This window comes from Sus scrofa, chromosome 4 (assembly GCF_000003025.6).
Source record: "Sus scrofa isolate TJ Tabasco breed Duroc chromosome 4, Sscrofa11.1, whole genome shotgun sequence".
NCBI classification, from domain to species: domain Eukaryota; kingdom Metazoa; phylum Chordata; class Mammalia; order Artiodactyla; family Suidae; genus Sus; species Sus scrofa.
This window is the reverse complement of record NC_010446.5, coordinates 79,736,366-79,757,859: the sequence shown is the minus strand read 5'-3', so window position 1 is coordinate 79,757,859 and position 21,494 is coordinate 79,736,366. Positions and strand designations below refer to the sequence as shown.

Below are 21,494 nucleotides of genomic sequence, written 5' to 3'. Positions count from 1 at the left end.
TGCCCTCCAATCGTCGTGGACATCTTCATGCACCCCTGCCTCCTGGCCTCAGATGCACAAGGGCAGTCAGTGCCTAAAGGTCTTCAGAGGCTGCTGGAACTATTCCAGCATCCTTTCCTTTATTTTCAATTCACATTTATAATTCTGTACACTTACTTTCATACTTATATTCTAGGCAACACTGACATGCCTGGCGTAAGTATTTCTCTAATCCCCACCTTGGCATACTCTGTACATAACAGATGTTTTTTAAAAGACTATGAATAACTAGACTAACAGGACTAATAAGCTAAGAGAAATGGAAACACAAGGGGAGCTTACCTGTGATGGCGCTGTCACGTGCAGGAAGCCAGCTCTGTGCAGCTGCTTACAAGCGGACACGACAGAAGCCAGCCTGGCCCTGCTCACATGGGCATCAGGGCAGTACAGGTCAACGGCACAGAGCTCCTCAATGCTGGCCACGCAGGAGACAGAAGGAAAGCCAGGTGAGCGCCATTCTCCTTATGTCACAGAACACTAAAAACTGGTATGTCCAGTGGCCTATGCTGACCCACCTCCCAGCCCTGAGAGCCACAGAGCTGAAGCGAGTGAGGGCCGGCGAGTGGCGCCTGGACATCTCGGGGCTGAGCACCGGGCAGGTGCAGCCAGGTGCTGGGAGCCTCTCCACCCACCCCCAGGACCAGGGCCCACCTCCGGGCTGGGACTTCCGCCCTGAGAAGCGTCTCCAGCGCGTCGCAGTACGGGGATGGCTTCAGGGCCTTCAGCAGGCCCACGCATACGTCGGGGAGGTGGTCCATCACCCGGACGTCTCCAACATTGAAGCCCACACTCGAGGGCGCACACAGTGTGGTCACCAGGAGCCTCATGAGGTTTGTGCTGCATGAACCGGTCCCAAGGAGCTGCACAAACATGCCGACCGTGGGTGTCCGTGCCCAGGAGGTGAGGCTCCTCCCACCGGGGCAGGGCTGGTGGGGCCTTGTACAGCACCCCCGAGGCTCTGGGGCCGCTGGGTCTCCGCTGCAGACCTTCTGCCACAACTGCGGAAAGTGTGGCCGCAGGCATCCAGCCCTGGTTGAGGGGTGGGCTTGGCATCCAGCAAGCACTGAGAATGCACTGACCCCATGGACCCGTGGCTGGGAGGCTCCCAGACACACTAACAGGTACCAACTGAGGCGTGTTTCCTACGGCAGATTCTGGACCAGAGCTTAAAATGCAACAGCCAATAAATGAAATTTAAAATGTGCCTTTCATTCACATAATGAGAATCTAAAGCACATGCAGAGTTGTATTATTTTCAAGAATAGGTAATTCCCAGAGTTCCATCGTAGTGCAGCGGAAACCAACCCGACCAGGAACCATGAGGTTGTGGGTTCAATCCCTGGCCTCGCTCAGTGGGTTAGGGTTCTGGCATTGCCACGAGCTGAGGTGTAGGTTGCAGACGCAGCTCAGATCTGGTGTTGCTGTGGCTCTGGCATAGGTCGATGGCTACAGCTCCAATTAGACCCCTAGCCTGGGAACCGCCATATGCTGTGGGTGCGGCACTAAAAAAAAGAAAAAAAAAAAGGTAATTCCCATAGCAGCAGACAGTCTGAGAAGGCCAGAAACACCAAAGCAGGGGGCCGGCGAGATCCAAGAGCAAGAAGCCAGGGCGTGAGCCTACCTTCCAGGCGGCGTCCGTAGAGATGCCAAGCAGCGTGGTACAGAACTCCAGGACGCGGACCACGGCTGTGCACTTGCTGTAGTTGTATCTTTCTCCCTCCTGCGGGCTGGGTCTCTCACCCGCTGCCCTGGCTCCAAAGCACTTCTCTGCGGCCGAAATATCTTGCAGAGCAATGCTTTCTAAAAAGAAAGCCACCGCTTTCCAGAGGGAAGACTGTGTGTCAGGACCTAGAAAAAATGACATGAAAATATTAACACACGCTTCCTGCTTAGCCCCTAGATTCACGTGAAACCTCTTCTTTGGGGATAGGTATGATATACTTTAAGTCAAAATTGTGCAAGTTTAATGACGGCTGAATAAAATGGCAGTTATTGCTTGTCACTTCTAAATTAAAACCACCCTAAGAGAATTCAAATTTAGACTTAAACAGTAAGAACACATCTATGAATGGTTAGGTCTTACTTCTCAAATACTACTTGTGGGATCATAAATTAATAACGATCTTTCTGAAGGGCAATTTGCCAAATCATACCAAAAGCTTTAAAAAATGTGCACACCTGTGGCAAATGGAAGTTCCTAGGCTAGGGATCGAACTGGAGCTGCAGCTCCCGCCCTATGCCACAGCCACGTGGGATCCAAGCCTCCTCATCTGTGACCTACAGGTTGTGGCAATTTGGGATCCTTAACCCACGGAGCAAGGCCAAGGATCGAACCCACATCCGCATGGACACTATGTCAGGTTCTTTAACCCACTAAGCCACAACAGGAACTCCAGAAATTAAAACTTTTTCAATTATTCAAAGCCGTAAGGAAAAATTTTTGGTCAACTTTAAAGCTTGAGAGAAAGTAAACTGTTTTTAATGTCTCCCTCCTCTCAGAGTACATGAATAAAATAGTTTGAAGACCACTTAACTGTGACATAGCCACACAACTTGGGAATATGTGGTCATTCACAGATCAAGCTATATATACTGACATCGCATGTCCAATGTACTTTCTTTCTAAAAAGCATATTACAGTAAAGCATGAATAATCCCGTTAACAAAAAATTATTTACACATATGTGTAGAAATTGAAAAGTTAAAATACATACATATGTTATGTATACATAGAGAGAAAAAGTTTAGAAAAGTAAACACTACTCTGTTATTACAGTGTTTATCACTGGGGAATGCAACTGGGGAGAATGGTTTGTGTATTTCCTATGCTTTTTCCTTATTTTAATCTTCCAAATGAGGATATATGAAATCTCTCAACACATTTAAGATACTGTTTGCAACTGAACAGCCACTACTGCTGTCGATAAAGTTGCACAGCTTTTATGACCTGCCCTTCTGAGAATCTCATGCTGGCGTCAGATTTTCTCAGCATAAACCCTGTTCTCCTGGCCCTAGGGCATGTGTACCCAGTACCCACTGCCCCCCCGGCCTGGCCCTGCCAGCCTCAAGCTGGAAGGAAGGCAACCAGGCGCCTTTCTCTCTAATGCCTGTAACAGAGACCTTGCCTCTGACAGACTGAGGAGGGGACGGCGGTCCCTTTGGTCAGCGGCCCCCGTGGCTGGAGTGGGGGCCCTTCCTCTAAGCAGCGGAACACGAGCTGAGGGGCAGGTCTGTGGTTCAGTTCAGCCCGTGGGAGAGGATCCAGGTAAAAGCTCAGAGAACCTCCAAGCGGAGGGCACATCTCTCAGCTGCCCACCAGCTCCTGACGCTCCCTCCCAGGGGCCGCGCCTCTCAGGGCTGCCACTCCCACAGGCCACCCAGGTCACAACGACGGAGCCATCCTCACACACAAACGTTCCACCCTAGCTGCTCTCCTCTGCAAACGACACTGTCACTGCCATACCACAGCAAAAATGCTCAAGAAACAGCAAAATGTAAGGAAAATAAAGACCTGCTACACAGAAACATGGAGTAAGACCACAGATCCTCGTGTCAGGAAGAACTCAGTGTACAACAGGCACAAAAACCTCAAAAGGTTATTTTATGGAAGAGTCATCAAGAACCTGTGAACAGGGAGTTCCTGTTGTGGCTCAGGGCTAACGAACACAACTGGTACCCATGAGGATGTGGGTTTGATCCTTGGTCTCACTCAGTGTGGGTCACGGATCTGGCGTGGACAGGAGCTGCAGTGTAAGTCACAGACAAGGCTTGGATCTGGCATTGCTATGCCTGTGGTGTAGGCCGGCAGCTGCAGCTGATATAACCCCTCGCCTGGAAACTTCCATGTGCCGAGGGTGCAGCCCTTAAAAAAAAAAAAAAAAAAAAAAAAAGAACCCTGTGAACAGGGTGAAAAAACAGCACCGACTTTGGACACGTACCTGCAGCCTCAGCCAAGAGCCACAGCCACCCCTGCTGAGAGCCCAAGAAGCAGTGGAACTAAATAAAGGACCCCTGTTCTCCTCGTTTCCACAGCTTTGAGGGGCCAGGGGCCTGTCTACTCTAAATCCCGATGGTTTTCCCCAGATGTGCTGGCTCAGGGAGGTGTGACCCACCTATGATCTGGGCCGCCTCGAGGGTCCTCGCGCCCAGGAAGGTGTTGTAGCACTCCAGCGCCGCCAGCAGCATGTCCATCCACTGCAGCACCGCACGCAGGCTGAAAGGCCCTCGCAGGTGGGAGAGGGTGGGCTGAGCGAGGATGCCAGACGGCCTATCGCAAGTCTCTCCTCCCCCTTCAAATGTGTTTATGAGAAAGGAAATATCTTCTTTCTGGATAACGTCTCTCAGCCACAAGGAAGGGGATTTGTTGCCTTAAAAAAGAGAAGATTAAAATAGACATACAGGAGTTCCCATTGTGGCGCAGTGGTTAACGAATCTGACTAGGAACCATGAGGTTGCGGGTTCGGTCCCTGCCCTTGCTCAGTGGGTTAACGATCCAGCGTTGCTGTGAGCTGTGGTGTAGGTTGCAGACGCGGCTCGGATCCCACGTTGCTGTGGCTCTGGCGTAGGCCGGTGGCTACAGCTCCAGTTAGACCCCTAGCCTGGGAACCTCCATACGCCATGGGAGCGGCCCAAGAAATAGCAAAAAGACAAAAAAATAAAAAATAAAAAAATAAAATAGACATACAAATAACTTTCACATAATTAAAAATCACTAATCTGGAGTGCTTGTCATGGCTCAGCAGAAACAAATCCATGAGGACACTGGTTCAATCCCTGGCCTCGCTCATTAGGTTAAGGGTCCAGCATTCCCATGAGCTGTGGTGTGTGTAGATTGCAAAGAAAAAAAGAAAAAAACATCAAAAATGTATTTTCTATGCTCTGAAATCACTAGTTCTGAAAAGGTTAAGTCATTCTGACTCTAAGTTAGAGAAGTTAGAGCAGAATCCAAAACAGTTATATATATATTTCTGAAAAGAAGAAGAAATGGGTTTATTATACCAAAAAAACACCTATCACAAGCTATATAAATAAAAGATTAGTACCATGTTTTCAAGGTTTGTTTTAGAAAGAAATATGAAACACTCCATTATTTTTGCAAAGAACAAAGAAAATAAAACTCCAACGAGTAAATGAGAAGACATTTTAATTCTACGCCAAGGGTTAGGTCAGAGCGGCAGAAGAGGATGTGCAGAAATGAAGGACCAGGGAGGACAGGTCCAAAGGAGAACCAGACCCGCTGAGAGCAAGCAGGGCCCGTCCCTCTGCCTTTCTGCCCAACCCGCCCCTTTTCACAGCGCCAGCACCCAAAGGCCCCGACACACAGTGCGGATGAACCTGCACGTGTCATTACATCCCACAGGCCTGGGTGTCCACAGCCCGGCCCCAGGGCACGGGGCACTCCTGCGGGACACAGGACCTCTCTCATCAAAGGATGCCTAAGCCCATCCTTTAAAAGTCACCAGGCAGAGGCCCCACAGGAGGATGCACAAGAGGGTAAATCGTAAGGTGGCAGCAGGGCAGGGTTCACCAGTTTAACAAAGACAATTCTGAGAGGTGGAGTTCTAGTTATCTCACTGAAAATACACACAGTCCCCCTGGCCGAAAGCTGACAGAAGGAGCAGCAGAAATGCCTGGGGTCAGCTGAGCTGATGTCACTAGAAATCATGGGGCTGCAGCCAGCCGTCCTCCCTCTGCAGTGTCTAGGCCTTGATATCCTTCAAAAATAAGAAGCGCCCCAACCTCCACTCCATCCACCCCGCACTGATTCCGCTGTGAGAATGACAACATGTCAAACTAACTCTGTAAACTAAAGCAGGGAACAAATATAAAATACTAATAATGCTTTTGAAATGATTCTCTGAATTGAAAATAGAAATATACATTCCTACAATACACATAAAATTATAGTATATACATACTATACACATTTAAATAGTATATTTAATATATAAGATGAATACCATTACAATATATAATACATAATACGTAGAGTATTTAACACAACCTATTCTTTAGTAGAATGCAGAATCCTTCAGAATTACACACAGTAACTTTCGCCTCTTCCTCCCTGAAGAAACCCCACAGTGTCTCTGGCTCATGGCTCCTGAAGCACCCCCTGCGCTCACCCAGACGCCCCGCACATCCTGGCCCTGGAGTAGAGCTCAGTGCCCAGAAAGGGGGAGCCAGAGCCTGGGCTGTCCTGCTCCTGGGGCAGAGCTCCCCATGCCTGAGCTACCAGACTCGGGGATGGGCTTACAGAAGGAAACAGGACAATACATTTATTCCAGAGAAATGTAGAAACTATCTCAACTCTGTAAGCAGTTTAATGGTTTAGTGCAGCAATTACTGAAAAGCATGGTCCATGGCTTTCTTTTAATAGCACAATGGGATCTAAGATCATTCAGAACTAGGAGTCTGGCAATTCCTAATTACATGCTGAAATAAAACAACTGCATTATTTCCTTAACTATTAATAAGATCCCTAAATCTTAACTGAATAGCATGTTAACAAATGCAATGGCTATCCAACTCTTTAATTTCTTCTAAATATGGGACAGAAAAGAAAAAATGTAGTGGAATAAAAAAGATACTGGGAATTCTAAATTTACTTCATTTGTATCATCTGACTAACAACAAAGCATCATTTTTGTTCTTTCCTTCTATAAATCTTTGAGAAAGGTACAGCCATATTTTATCACCTGTCATACAAATGATCTGGAGTTCCCGTTGTGGCTCAGTGGTTAACAAACCCAGCTAGGATCCATGAGGACAAAGGTTCGATCCCTGAGCTCACTCAATGGATTAAGGATCTGGTGTTGCAGTGAGCTGTGGGTTAGGTCACAGACATAGCTTGGACCCAGCATTGCTGTGGCTGTAGCTAGGCTAGCGGCTATAACTCTGATTGGACCCCTGCCTGGGAACCACCATATGCATGGGGGCAGCCCCAAAAAGACCAAAAAAAAAAATTTAAATGATCTGCAATGGCTAATGAACATACTTATCTTTTATATTTATTAGGCTACATTTCTCTAAAGAATAGAAAGATCACATTTTAACTAAGTGCCTCTCTAAACTACTGGTAAAAACAAAGCCCATCATTTATAGGACATAAAGATCACCTTACCTGGCAATAACGGAACAAATTTATAAAAGAGTTCTATGGATTTGTGTCGACATTCTGTCTGGGGTCTCCCGCAATGGGCGAACAGCCACAGGACCACATCCGATAAGCACAAGGATGCCGCAGGTGGAAACCCTCTGCAGGAGATAACACGCTGTATTTAACACATGCCCCAGCAGCCCAGAGTCTAAAACCATAAATTTGACTTTGCTACCCTGATACATGTAGAAACCTCATTAAAAGGCATTCAATTTACTTTTTTCCCTTTTTAGGGCTGCAGCTGCAGCATATGGAAGTTTCCAGGGTAGGAGTCGAATTGGAGCTGGAGATGCCAGCCTACATCACAACCTCAGCAATGCTGGGAGCAGCTTGTGGCAATGCCAGATCCTTAACCCACTGAATGAGGCCAGGGATCAAACCAGCCGGCATCCTCATGGGTACTAGTCACATTCTTTTTGTTTGTTTGTTTGTTTTTTGTTTTTTTAGGGCTGGACCTGCGCCATATGGAGGTTCATAGGCTAGGGGTTGAATCGGAGCTGTAGCTGCTGGCCTACACCACAGCTACAGCCACACCAGATCCAAGCCATGTCCGTGACCTACACCACAGCTCATAGCAACGCTGGATCCTTAACCCACTGAATGAGGCCAGGGATTGAACCTGTGTCCTCATGGATGCTAGTCAGGTTCCTTTCAGCTGAGCCACAATAGGAACTCCACTAGTCACATTCTTAACCCACTGAGCCACAACAGAAACTTCTGAATTTACTTTTAAGGTATTATCATTAGAATACAATCAGGGCAGAGTGGAAATAAATGGCTGGCAGCAACAGCTCCGATTAGACCCCTAGCCTGGAAACCTCCGTATGCCTCGGGTGCGGCCCTAGAAAGACACAAGACAAAAAAAAAAAAAAAAAAAAGAAGAAGAAGAAGAAGAATATAATCCAAACATCACAGGGTAAATAGGTCCTAAATGCTGCTAAACCTTTATTTTTAATTGAGGGAAAAATTTAAAAGCATTTCCTAAAAGAACAGCACAAAGTATTGTCATGTTTCCTTTTCAATGCACTTTGAAACAAAAGGTGGTTTAAGACCTAAAGTAGTGCTTCTCAACTGTGGCCCCTGGACCACCTCTATCAGTATTATCTGTAAACTTGACAGAAAGGCAAATTCTCAGCCGACCCAAAAAATTAGCAGATTCTGAGGGTAGGGCTGAGCCATCTTCGTTTTAACTGGACCTCAAAGTAATTCTGATGCTCAAGTTTGAGCAAAAATGACCTAAAGAGATGTTACAAGTTAGTGGCAGGATCTGGAAGAATCAATTTTAAAACCGCAGAGGCCATGGAGAACAGGGAACCCTCCTACACTGTTGGTGGGAATGTAAACTGGTACAAGCACTATGGAAAACAGCAAGGAGGTACCTCCAAAAACTAAATACAGAATTGCCATATGACCCAGAAATGCTACTCCTGGGCATATATATATTCAGGCAAAACTTTCATTCAAAAAGATACATGCATCTGTATGTTCATTGCAGCACTATTCACAATACCCAAGACATGGAAACAACCTAAATGTCCATCAACAGATGAATGGATTAAGAAGATGTGGTACACATACACAATGGAATACTATTCAGCCATAAAGGAGGAAAAAAGGAGGAAATGTCATCTACAGCAACATGGATGTAGCTAGAGACTGATACTAAGAGAAGTCAGAAAGAGAAAACCAAATACCATATGATACAACTCATATCTGGAATCCAATATATGGCACAATGAGCCTTTCCACAGAAAAACTTGTGGACTTTGAGAACAGACTTGTGGTGGCCAAGGGGGAGGGAGTGGGATGGACTGGGAATCTGGGGTTAATAGATGCAAACTATTGCATTTGGAATAGATAAGCAATGAGATCTTGTTGTATAGCACAGGGAACTATATCTAGTCACTTGTGATGGAGTATGGTGGAGGACAATGTGAGAAAAAAATATATCTATGTGTGTGTGACTAGCTCACTATGCTATACAGTAGAAATTGACAGAACACTGTAAATCAACTATAATGAAAAAATAAAAATCATAAAATAAAAAAAAAAATAGAACTGCAGAGGGAATTTAATGACCAGTCCACAAGGCCAAGGCGTATGCAGAATGGCGGCAGCCAGCAGACACCAAACACAGGCGGGGCCAAATGATGGCATCCCCCCATCCTGTTGGAGAATGAGACCCTGCTGGGATGGAAATGAGAGATAAGACTGGAAACCACTGGGCAATAACCCAGCCCTGGTTTCGAGTACTTTCATTTCATAATTCTGTAATTCCTTGTCTGTCAAAATCATACTATTTCAATATTTTGGTTCTTACATTTCAAACTTACTCCATAGCAGTTCATGCATATTTCAGTCAGATAATTCCACATTTGTATTCAAAAACTGCTGTAGATGCAAACTGTTACATTTAGAATGGATAAGCAATGAAGTCCTACTGTGCAGCACAGGGAACTAGATCCAGTCTCTTGGGACAGAACATGATGGAAGATAATATGAGAAAAAGAATGTGTGTGTGTGTGTGTGTGTGTGACTTTGCTCTATAGCAGAAATTGGCACATTATAAATCAACTATACTTTAATAACAAATAAAAACAAAAACAGAAAGATGAAAAGTTAGTGCTGAGAAAATAAATGTTAGTTACAAAACTAATTTTCAAAATGTATCCACTATCCTAACCAAGATAAACGAGAACTATACTTTGAAGCATTTCAAACAGAAAGCTTTTTAATGACTTTGGAAAACTGACTTCATACTTCCACAAATTCCTCCCAGATTCTCCTTTAACTGCTAATTCATTTTATGGTGGGGGGAAAAAATGGAAAAGGAAGCAACATTACATACCGGGGCCGACGTCGGTTTTTTGCTTTGTTTAAAGAAACGTGCTTCTTCTCAATGATGCGCGCGAGGTGGTCAACAGCATCGCAGCACTGCTGGGCCGTACCTGCTCTCACAGACACCGTTTCCAGAGGGAAAGACAACTGGTCATCATTAATGAAGAGCATCACAGGCTTACTGGCTAGCTTTTTAATTAAAAAGGTGATTTTACAAAAGATAGTATTTTTCATCTCTCAAAATACAAAATTTAAATAAATGATTGAGTGCATGTCCAAAAACAAAACCCATCTTCAAGGCTGCAGGATAGCGCGGTGCCCAGAAAGCAACACCGGCAACTCCAGCCGGCACAGCACAGCCTCCCGGCCGGGTCTGAGATGGGAGGAGGACTCCACAGCTTACGAGACCCCCAGAGCAGGCCAGAGCACCTCCATTTAGTGCTCTTATTTCAGGGGTATAAGTTCCCTGACCTCCCCTTAATATTTAGGTCAAACATACTGTAGCTAAATAAGAGCCACTGTCGGAGTAGAAGAGAAGTACAAGGGTAAAACCATCTACAGGCTTCTAGGGTTATTTTAGAAAAGGGTCTCGCACAACTTATTTGACCTCTGATACCATATCAGGGAAAGTTTTCTTTCTCTGCTTTCTAATATGGCAGTGATTTTTTTTTATATAGCATTTTTTTTATTACTCAATTACATTTATAGCTGTACAATGATCATTACAACCACATTTTATAGCATTTTGGCAGTGATTTTTAAAAGAGTAAAGTTTCACTTGTGGAGAAAACTCACCCACATGTGATGTGGAGACAAGCAAATTTAAGCTGTCGATAGCAGGACTCAATTCTAAGTGTTTTTGCTCATTAGTAGAGCTAACAACATGAAGGGTAACAGAGCTCAAGCCATCTGCTAAAAGATGAGATGCATCCCCACGCCCTCAGCCCCCGTCTGGGTGAGTGGGAGGGAGAGCCATACACCAGCCGTGGCGAGGCCCACAGCAGAGCCCATAGCACTGCCTGAGCCCCAGCGTGCAGCCCATCCAGAGGCCCCCAGCTCAGAGCGCCTGGGCTTCCAGAGAGAAAGTGAGGACCATCATTCATCACTCTCTTAGCCACTCTAGCCTGTTTCTAACTCAGAATCTTAAAATTATGTCTTAATTACTGTCCAAATAGCTTTATCACATTCTTCTATCTTTATGAGTTCAGAGACACTTAACTTATGTCAGTGGTTACTGCATCCAGCTTTCTTTACCTTGTGCAATCCTAAGTTTTCACAAACTGTGTCACCACAGTTAACTGGATGCTTCGTTAGACCTTTACAATCAAACGGCCCCACAGGCTGCTGACCAAACAGGGGTCAAGCTGAGTGGCCACCAGGGGGCCATGGGAGGCTTAGCGGGGAGACTTGGATGCCTCGGGTACGAACTGGGTTTGAGACAGTGGGGGCCCATCTTCCCCTCACCTGTTACCCTACATGTCAGCCGTGGAAGAGAAGACAGACAGCTGCTCACGGGGGAATAACCAGCCCCCAGCAGACAGGCTCTCCCAGGCTATGGGCAGGCAGAAAGCACCAATGAGACATACCCAAGGACCTGTCGTCTGCGTGGGCCAAGGCCAGACTCTCCACGTACGTAACCAGGGCTTCGAACACGAACTGTTCCACGAGCGCCTCTTCCTCCCTGCAAAATAAAGGGTCCTGAGCCTCAGCTGAGAAAACACAGAACAGAAATTAGGAGAAAAAGCAATGCTATTAAACAACACATGCCTTAACTCAACTTGTCTTCAAAAATGGCTCCAACGTTCTAAAACATGAAACAACCTAAAATACTTCTCAAAGATGAAAGCTTCCTCAAGAGCAGACCCAAGAGACACAGGTTCTTTTCACAGGCACCTCCCTCCACCTGTGGGTCTGCTCACACCCAAACTCTAAAGCCACAGTTCTGACCACGCTCCATACACCTCATTAAAATCACACATAACAGAAAAGATCTGGTACCACATCCACAGTCTTTTCCAATGAAGGCATTTTAAAAGCTCTCCACCTATCCAAAAATCTAAAAGCTCACCACCACCCATAATCTCTGGGCCTTTTACAAGTGTAGCTGCTGCATGTGGGTCACCTACAGACAGGGACCCCAGTCATGGGCAGGCCACGGACACAGGCCAGCCTCTCCCTGGAAAATCTGTTCCTCAGTAACACAGGACAGAGAATGACTAAGTACAAAATGCCAGGCATTCCAGTTGTGTGACCAAGCACAGGGTCACTGCCCCACTTCTGGGAAGGAGCGCTTTCTTGGAACAACGGGAACCACAGCGAGGAACCAGCAGGTGTTAGACTGGGACAAGGACAACGCAGAGTAAGACTGGAAATTGGTGTTTGGCTTAGCAGGAATATTATCCTAATTTTTTTTTTTTTTTTTTTTTTTTTTTGGCCACACTTGCAGTTCCAAGGCCGAGGATCAAACCCGGCACCACTGCAGTGACAAGCCAGATCCTGGACCCAATGAGCTACAAGAGAACTCCTATCCTAATTTAGAAAACAAAAAAAAACTCTGAATCCCAGAGGGAGACCTGAGAAGCCTCCCAGAGTTCCACAAGCACCATACGTCTGCCACACTCCCCATCACACCCCCAGATCTGACAAGAAAATAAAGGAATCAAGGTGTGTGGACAGGCCATGGAGGCAGCGGGAGCAGGAAAGGCCGTGGAGAAGCGCACTCCACGGTCGGACTACAGGGCCTGGGGTTGAAATTGGAGGCCCTAGCAAGCCAGGCTGAGTCTAAGAGCTTTTATCTTAGATATGGAAGCCAATCAAAGAGGTGAGCAGAAAAATGACACAACAAAATCACGTCCAAAGAAAGCTCTCCAGCACAGTTCATGAGTACACAGGAAGGAAACATCAGAAGCTGTGTCTTTATTCAACGGATGGGCCCTCAGACATGGTTCCCTCCAGCATCTTTTCCCCAGGCCACTTGGAATATGGTCCAGCAAATCAGAGCACCTGAGAAAGGCGGCACAGGGGACAGGAAACCAGGTCTGACAGGACCAGGGAAGGAGTGCCTAGGAGCAAGGGTAGGTGACAGGGCGGGCAAGGGTCTTGCTGACGGGGTTTTCCACGCGGACAGACCCAGAGGAGCGGGACCCAAGCAGCCCCACCAGAGAAGCTGCCCTCTGGCCCACATTCCGCCTGACCCCACCAGTGACTTGTGCTCGACCCGCACCCGACAGCTGAGGCAGGCGCCTGCGGACTGAGGAAACTAAAGGGTTGTGCACAGGCTCAGCAGCAGCACTCACGGCTGTGCGTCCCCCTCAGCAGTTCTGAAGAGCTCGGCTTTCCAGGACTAACAAGGACCTTATCAATCGAACTCCTTGGACAGAGCTCCTGGAACCTCTCGAGGAAGCTGAAGCCAGTCTCTGTTCAGCAGTTTCCCAGGATCCTTAACCTGACAGTGAAAACATTGACCCATCCTTACCTGGCCATGTCTATGCCTAACAGCTACTTTCCAAAATCCAGAGTGTGCCGCTTAGCGACCATACACAGGTAACGAAGCAAAAAGCAAAGCAAGGCTAGAAGTAATATTGAAGCCCGGAGAATGATTAACCCAGGAACAGAATATTGATAATGCTCTATTTCTAAACCAGGTGGTAAGGATGCAGGAACTTCTTTTATTATGTTATTATCCTACGAACTATAAACACTTTAGAGTTTTTCAAATTGAGGTGTAACTGACATAACATTACAACAATGTATATAATTGTACATTATATGTACAGCAAAAGGACTTGTCACCATAAGCCCAGTTACATCAGTCAAGACACAGTAACAAAATTTTTGTCTTGGACAAGATACTTTTAAGATCTCTTAGCAAGTTTCACATGTAGGACACTGTTATTAACCAAAGTCAGCGTGCTATCCACTGTATCACCAGGACTCACTTTATAACTGGAAGTTTGTACCTTTTGATCCCCTTCACCCATTTCTCTGAGCCTCCAGCCCCTGCCTCTGGCAACCTCTGTTCTATCTATGAGCTTGTTGTTTTGTTTTTTAAGATTCCACACATAAGTGAGATCATGCAGTAGTTGTCTTTCTCTGACTTACTTCACTTAGCAGAGTGCCCTCCAGCCCCATTCATGTTGTCACAAATGGCAAGGTTTCCTCCTTTTTATGTCTGAGCAATATTTCACCACATGTATATGAGTGTGTGTCCCCATTCATCTGTCAATGGGCATGGAGGCTGTTTCCATATCTGGGCTATTGTAAATAAAGCTTCTCTTTTTTTGAATAAATACCCAGGAGTGGAATTACTGGGTCATATGGTACCTCCATTTTTAGTTTCAAGAACCTCCACACTGCTTCCCACAGTGGCTGCACTAGTTTACATTCCCACCAACAGTGTATCCCCTTCTCTACATCCTCACCAACATTTATTTGTTGTCTTTTTGATGACAGCCATTCTGACACATGTGAGGGGATAACTCTTTGGGGTTTTGATTTGCATTCCCTGATGATCGGGGATGTGGAGCACCTTTTCACGTAACAACTGGCCATTTCTATGTCTTCTATGCAAAAATCTCTATTCACATTTTCTGCCGGTTTTTTAATCAGATTTTTTTTTTTTTTTTTGCTATTGAGCTCTTGATATATCTTGGATATCAACCCTTTATCAGATAAATGATTTGTAATATATTCTCCTACTGTGTAGGCTGCCTTTTCATGTTTTTCTCTTGGCCGCGCCTGTGGCACATGAAAGTTCCTGGGCCGGGGAGTGAACCTGCCCACAGCAGCAACCCAAGCCACTGCAGTGACAGAACCAGATCCTTAACAGGTTGCACCACAAGGGAACTTGAGCCTTTTCATTTTGTTGATCATTTCTGTTGCTGTGCAGCTTTTTAGTCTGAATTGTCTCATTTGCTCATTATTTTGCTTTTGGTGCCAAATTCAAAAAATCACTGTCAATGGGACTCCCATTATGCCTCACCAGGCTAAGAACTCGACATACTGTTGGAGAAGATGCGGGTTTGATCCCTGGCCTCGCTCAGTGGGCTAAGGACTCAGCATTTCCACAAGCTGCAGCATAGGTTACAGATGCAACGCAGATCTGGCATTGCTGTGACTGTGGTGAAGGCCAGCAGCCACAGCTCCAATCTGACCCCTAGCCTGGGAACTTCCATATGCGGTACGTGTGGCCCTAAAGAAAAAGATCATCACCAAGACCTCAGCCAGGGAGCTTACTGCCTATGTTTACTTCTAGGAATTTTATGATTTCAGGTCTTACATTCAAATCTTTAATTCATTTCAAGCTAGTTTCTGTGAATGGCCTATCTATATATTTATTCATTTACGTGTGTGGGTTCAATTCTGGGCATTCTATTCTGTTCCATTAATCTATGACAGTATTTACACCAAAACCATATGTTCTGATGACTATAGCTTCACACTGCAGTTTGAAATCAGAAGCATGATGCTTCTAGCCCTGTTCTTTTTCAGGACTGCTTTAGCTATTTGGGGTCTTTGTGGCTCCATACAGATTTAAGGATTGTTGTTCTATTTCTGTGAAAAAAGCCATTGGAACTTTGATAGGCATTGCACTGAATCTGTACATAGCTTTGGGTATTATGGACATTTTAACAATATTAATTCTTCTAGCCCATGATCACAAAATATCTGTTTATTTGTGTCTTCTTAAATTTCTGTCATCAATGTCTTACAGTTTTCAGTACATAGATTTTCACTTCCTTAGTCAAATTTATTCCAAGGTTTTTTAATTCTTTTTAACGTAATTGTAAATGATAGGGTCCTCTTAATTTCACTTTCTGATAGTTCATTGTGAACACACAGAAAGGTAATAGACTTTTGTGTGTTGATTCATATAATGATTTTGGATCCTGCAACTTCACTGAGTTTATCAGTTCTAACAATTTTTATCAGTGGTGTCTTCTAGGGTTTTCTATATATGTCATGTCTCCTGCAAATAGTGGTAGTTTTAGCATGTTTTAACACTCTTCTGTACACATATGTTTCACAATTTTAAAAGGTCAAAAAAGAAAAGAAAAATTATCAAAACAGCAAGGGGATTTTTCACAGAACTAGAGCAAATAATTTTAAAACTTGTATGGAAATACAAAAGATTGCAAGTATTCAAAACAATCTTGAAAGAACAGAGCTGGAGGAATCACGCTCCCTGACTTCAGACTACACTGTACAGTAATCAAAACAGTATGGTACTGGCACAAAAACAGACACATAGATCAGGACAAAGAGCCCTGAAATAAACCCACCCATTTATGGTCAATTAGTTTATGACAAAGGAGTCAAGAATATACAATGGAGAAAAGACAATCTCTTCAGTAAGTGGTGCTGGGAAAACTGAACAGCTACATGTAAAAGAACGAAATTAGAATACTCTCCAACACCATACACAAAAATAAACTCAAAATGGATTTAAGGAATTCTTGTCGTGGCTCAGCAGTAACTAACCTGACTGGTATCCATGAGGATACAGGTTGAACCCCTGGCCTCACTCAGTGGGTTAAGGATCCAGTGTTGCCATGAGCTGCAGTGTAGGTCACAGATGTGGCTCAGATCCCAGATTGCTTTGGCCATGGCGCTGGCCAGCAGCTGCAGCTCCCATTTGACCTAGCCTGGGAATTTCCATATGTCACAGGTCCAGCCCTAAGAAGCCAAAAAAAAAAAAAAAAAAAAAAAAAAATGGGTTTAAGACCTAAATATAATAAGACCAGAAACTTTAAAAGTCCTAGAATAAAACAAAGGCAGAACACTCTAACATAAACTGTAGCAGTATTTTCTTGGATCTGTCTCCTAAAGCAAAAGAAACAAAAGCAAAAATAAACACATGTTGCCTAACTAAGCTTAAAAAAAGCTTTTGCACAGCAAAGAAAACCATCAACAAAACAAAGAGACAACTTACTGAATGCGAGAAAATATTTGCAAATAACATGACTGATGGGGGTTAATATTCAAAATATATAAAGAGCTCACACAGCTCTACATCAAAGAAACACAAACGGCCCAATTAAAAATTGGGCGGAAGACCTGAATATACATTTTTCCAAAGAAAGCACACAGATGGACAACAAGCACACGAAAAAATGCTCAATATCACTAATCATCAGGGAATTGCAGATCAAAACCACAATATCCCCACATACCTGTAGGAACAGCTGTCATCAAAAAGAATACAAATAACGAGTGCAGGTGGGGATGTGGAGAAAAGGGACGCCTTGTGCACTGTTGGTGGGAATATAAACTGGTACACCCACGTGGAAAACAGTATGGCAATATCTCAAAAAACTAAAAACTGAACTACCAAATGACCCAGCAATCCCACTCCTGGGCATATATCTGCAGAAAACCACAATTCAAAAAGACACACATGGAGAGTTTCCACCTTGGCGCAATGGGTTAAAATTCGTACTGCAGCAGCTCAGGTTGCTAGGACAAGCAGGTCTGATCCCCAGCCTGTGCAATGGGCCAAAGGATCCAGCGTTACCACAGCTGCAGCATGGATTCAGTCCCTGGCCTGGGAACTTCCATATGCCAGGGATGCAGCCATTTAAAAAAAAAAAAGAGGGGAGTTCCCGTCGTGGCGCAGTGGTTAATGAATCCAACTAGGAACCATGAGGTTGCGGGTTCGGTCCCTGCCCTTGCTCAGTGGGTTAACGATCCGGCGTTGCCGTGAGCTGTGGTGTAGGTTGCAGACGCGGTTCAGATCCCGCGTTGCTCTGGCTCTGGCGTAGGCCGGTGGCTACAGCTCCGATTCGACCCCTAGCCTGGGAACCTCCATATGCCGCAGGAGCGGCCCAAGAAATAGCTAAAAAAAAAAAAAAAAAAGAGGGAGTTCCCCTTGTGGCATAGCAAAAACAAATCCAACTAGTATCTGTGAAGATGGAGATTCGTTCCCTGGCCTCGCTCAGTGGGTCAGGGATTGGGCATCACCGTGAGCTGTGGTGTACGTTTTCAGATCCTATGTTGATGTGGCTGTGGTGCAGACCAACAGCTATAGCTCCGATTCGACCCCCAGCCTGGGAACTTCCATATGTCACTGGTGCGGCCCTAAAAAGAAAAAAGGGGGAAAAAAAAAAGGTACATGGAGTTCCCGTCGTGGCGCAGTGGTTAACGAATCCGACTAGGAACCATGAGGTTGCGGGTTCGGTCCCTGCCCTTGCTCAGTGGGTTAACGATCCGGCGTTGCTGTGAGCTGTGGTGTAGGTTGCAGACGCGGCTCGGATCCCGCGTTGCTGTGGCTCTGGCATAGGCCGGTGGCTACAGCTCCGATTCAACCCCTAGCCTGGGAACCTCCATATGCCGTGGGAGCGGCCCAAGAGATAGCAACAACAACAACAACAAAAAAAAAAAAGACCAAAAAAAAAAAAAAAAAAAAAAGGTACATGCAGGAGTTCCCCTGTGGTGCAACTGGTTAAGGATCCAGCACTGTAACCACTGTCACCTGTAACATTGCTGAAGCACGGGTTCAATCCCTGACCCAGGAACTTCCACATGCCATGGGTGTGGCCAGGGTTAAAAAAAAAAAACAAAAAACATGCATCTCAATGTTCATTGTCGCCTTATTTACAATAGCCAGGACATGGAAGCAACCTAAGTATCCATCAACAAATGAAAGAATAAAGAAGATGTGGTTTATATATACAATGGAACACTATTCAGCCATAAAAAAAAAACCCCAACAACTTGCCATTTGTAACATGAATGGTCCTAGAGTATTATGCTTAGTGAAATAGATGAGAGAAAAGACAAACACTGTATGATATCACTCATACCAGGACTCTAAAAAAATTAAACATATATAACAAAACAGAAACAGACTTGAGGATATAGATAACTAGTGGTTACCAATGGGGAGAAGGAAGGGGGAGGGCAAGATGGAGAAGACTTAGAGACCCAAAGTACTATGTGCGTAAGATAGAGAAGCAACAAGGAGACATGGCACAGTCCAGGGGACACAGCCAATATTCTGTAATGACTATAAAGGGGGCATAATCTTCAAAAATTGTCAGTCACTACACTGCACACCAGAAACGTAATGTTTTCTATCAAGTACACCTCAAAAAAAAAAAAAAAAAAAATTGGAGTTCCCTGGTGGCCCAGTGGGTTAAGGATCCAGCACTGTCACTGATAGGGCTCAAGTCACTACTAGGGCACAGGTTTGATCCCTGGCCCAGGGACTTCCACTGCTGTGGATGTGCAAAAATCAATCAATCAATCAATCAGTACAATGACTTCCAACTCCAGTCGATTTTCATACAAATGTGCACAGGCCTACACACAGAGCCAGAGCCCCATCCATCCATCATCTCTCTTACTATTACACCTGCTCCCTCATCACTATCCCAACTGCCATTTCCTGAGAAGCTATTGTGACCATGTAGTCAGATTCCTCGTTATAAGACTCTTTAGTGATCATGTGCCACTAGTTAAAAGCACTGATTTCAGCTACAAATTTTACCTTTATCTATGTGACTGATTAAATACTATCTACCTCTCTTTTTCATTTTATTATCATTATGTTCTGGCTGTGCCCATGGCATGTGGAAGTTCCCACCAGGGATCAATCAAACCCATGCCACAGCAGGGACAAGACTGGACACTCAACCCATTAGGCCACCAGGGAACTCCCTCTACCTCTCTTTAAAATGCAACCCTCACAAAGGGCCACATCTTTGTATAGTCAGCATCTGGCACGCATGTTATCGGTCCTAATTAGCAATGAACTAACGAACACACCCTACTAGAGCCTTAGGTCAGGGCTGTGAAAGAGCCTGTTCACTCTCCACACAGCCACAGGCAGGTGATCTTCAGGAGGAGTCTAACAACATCATTCCCCACTCCTACGCCACATGCACCTCACGTCTAAACTCTTCAGACAGAAGCTACTGGCCAGCCTCAGCTGGGGCCCTTCCAAGCCTCAAACTGTATGACAAGGAGGAGAAAACCCCTTCACCTCCTTATACATGGCCCATCTCTGACCGCTGCCCCATCCCCCAACCTGAAATGCTTGGGCTGGTGTGCACTCACCCTCTAAGTCTCGTCCCAAGTGTTGGTGCTGGAGGAAGCCTCCCTGACCCACCCAGACTGGGTCGGACACACCTCTTCTGCACAATGTCTTGTGCTGCTCTTACCAGGCTGTGCAGTGTAATGCTTGAATTTAGTGCTCAGGACCTTTTTGGAATGCAAACTGCATTTTTCCAATCATTTAACCCCCTGAAAATAGCATGTAATTATTTACTAAATGTTTGATCAAAAACATCCAGTCCCAGAGTTCCCGTCATGGCGCAGTGGAAACGAATCCGACTAGGAACCATGAGGTTGTGGGTTCAATCCCTGACCTCGCTCAGTGGGTTAAGGATCCGGCATTGCCATGAGCTGTGGTGTAGGTCACAGATACGGGTCAGATCTGGAGTTGCTGTGGTGTAGGCCGGCAGCTACAGCTCTGATTAGATCCCTAGCCTGGGAACCTCCATATTCCGTGGGTGCAGCCCTAAAAAGCCAAAAAAAAAAAAAAATCCAGTCGCTTTATGAAACCACTACTCAACATTTAAACAACTTTACATGCTTTCCTGTTGTGTGGCTACTCACCTGAATTCTCTGTAGATATTATTAAAAGCAAGGGCAGCTCCCAGCCTCTTGAAAGCATTGGGGTGAAGTGCAAAGCTGTACAGTCTCTTGAAAAGCGATTTGGTATTTACTGGACTGTTCTCCTGCTGCTGCGGTGTTGTCTGCTTAATGGACCATTTGAGGAATTCTTGAATACATCGACCAGAAAAATCTCTTAAAGTACTGTCAACAGGGTCCACAATTCCATCCTGAAAGAAAGGATAAAATGAGAACTGAATTCCCTAGTCTGCTTCTGAGCATAACTGGAGTATTTATGAAAGTTAACATAGAGCATTAAGAAAAAACACACACTAGTCAAACCAATCTGACTGTCTAAAATCTAGACTCTAATAACAGATTCCCTTTGACATAATGAAAATGCTTTTAAACAAAAATCTATGAGAAAAAAAAATCTGTGGGGGGAGGGGAGAAAGAGAACAGGGAGGTCACTGGGGGCTCAGCTGGTTAAAGGTCAGGTGTTGTCACTGCTTCTGTTGATCCCGAAGAAGGGGACTTCCACGTGCCAGTGTGTCCAAAAAGAGAGAGAGGGAGAATATTTCACTTATAACACCAAAGCAGTCTTTTTCTTTCCCTTTAGAAACACAATGACTATATCCTACAAACTGCTGTTGATTCTACTTCACAAGTGTCTGAAATACTTTATTTATTGGAAAGAAGGAGGAGCTCCTGCTGTGGCACAGTGGGTAAAGGATCCGAGTGCAGCTGCTCGGGTCTCTGCAGAGGGGTGGCTTTGATCTCCAGCATGGTGCAGTGGGTTAAGGACCCAGCATTGCTACAGCTGCAGCTCAGATTAGATCCCTGG

General features: G+C 45.2%; 1 protein-coding gene across 4 annotated transcripts in view; it reads right to left on the bottom strand.

The window, feature by feature from the left end:
* PRKDC (protein kinase, DNA-activated, catalytic polypeptide) overlaps positions 1-21,494 on the bottom strand; it is a 162,772-nt gene that overhangs the window by 92,287 nt on the left and 48,991 nt on the right. For all 4 annotated transcript variants that reach the window (XM_021089419.1, XM_021089420.1, XM_021089422.1 and 1 more), the window contains 8 exons: positions 20,654-20,880; positions 11,623-11,717; positions 10,047-10,146; positions 7,163-7,296; positions 4,152-4,406; positions 1,661-1,887; positions 691-899; positions 322-454 (listed from right to left, as the gene is read on the bottom strand). In XM_021089419.1, coding sequence (XP_020945078.1) covers positions 322-454; positions 691-899; positions 1,661-1,887; positions 4,152-4,406; positions 7,163-7,296; positions 10,047-10,146; positions 11,623-11,717; positions 20,654-20,880 — 1,380 coding nt within the window. The remainder of the gene's footprint in view (positions 1-321; positions 455-690; positions 900-1,660; positions 1,888-4,151; positions 4,407-7,162; positions 7,297-10,046; positions 10,147-11,622; positions 11,718-20,653; positions 20,881-21,494) is intronic.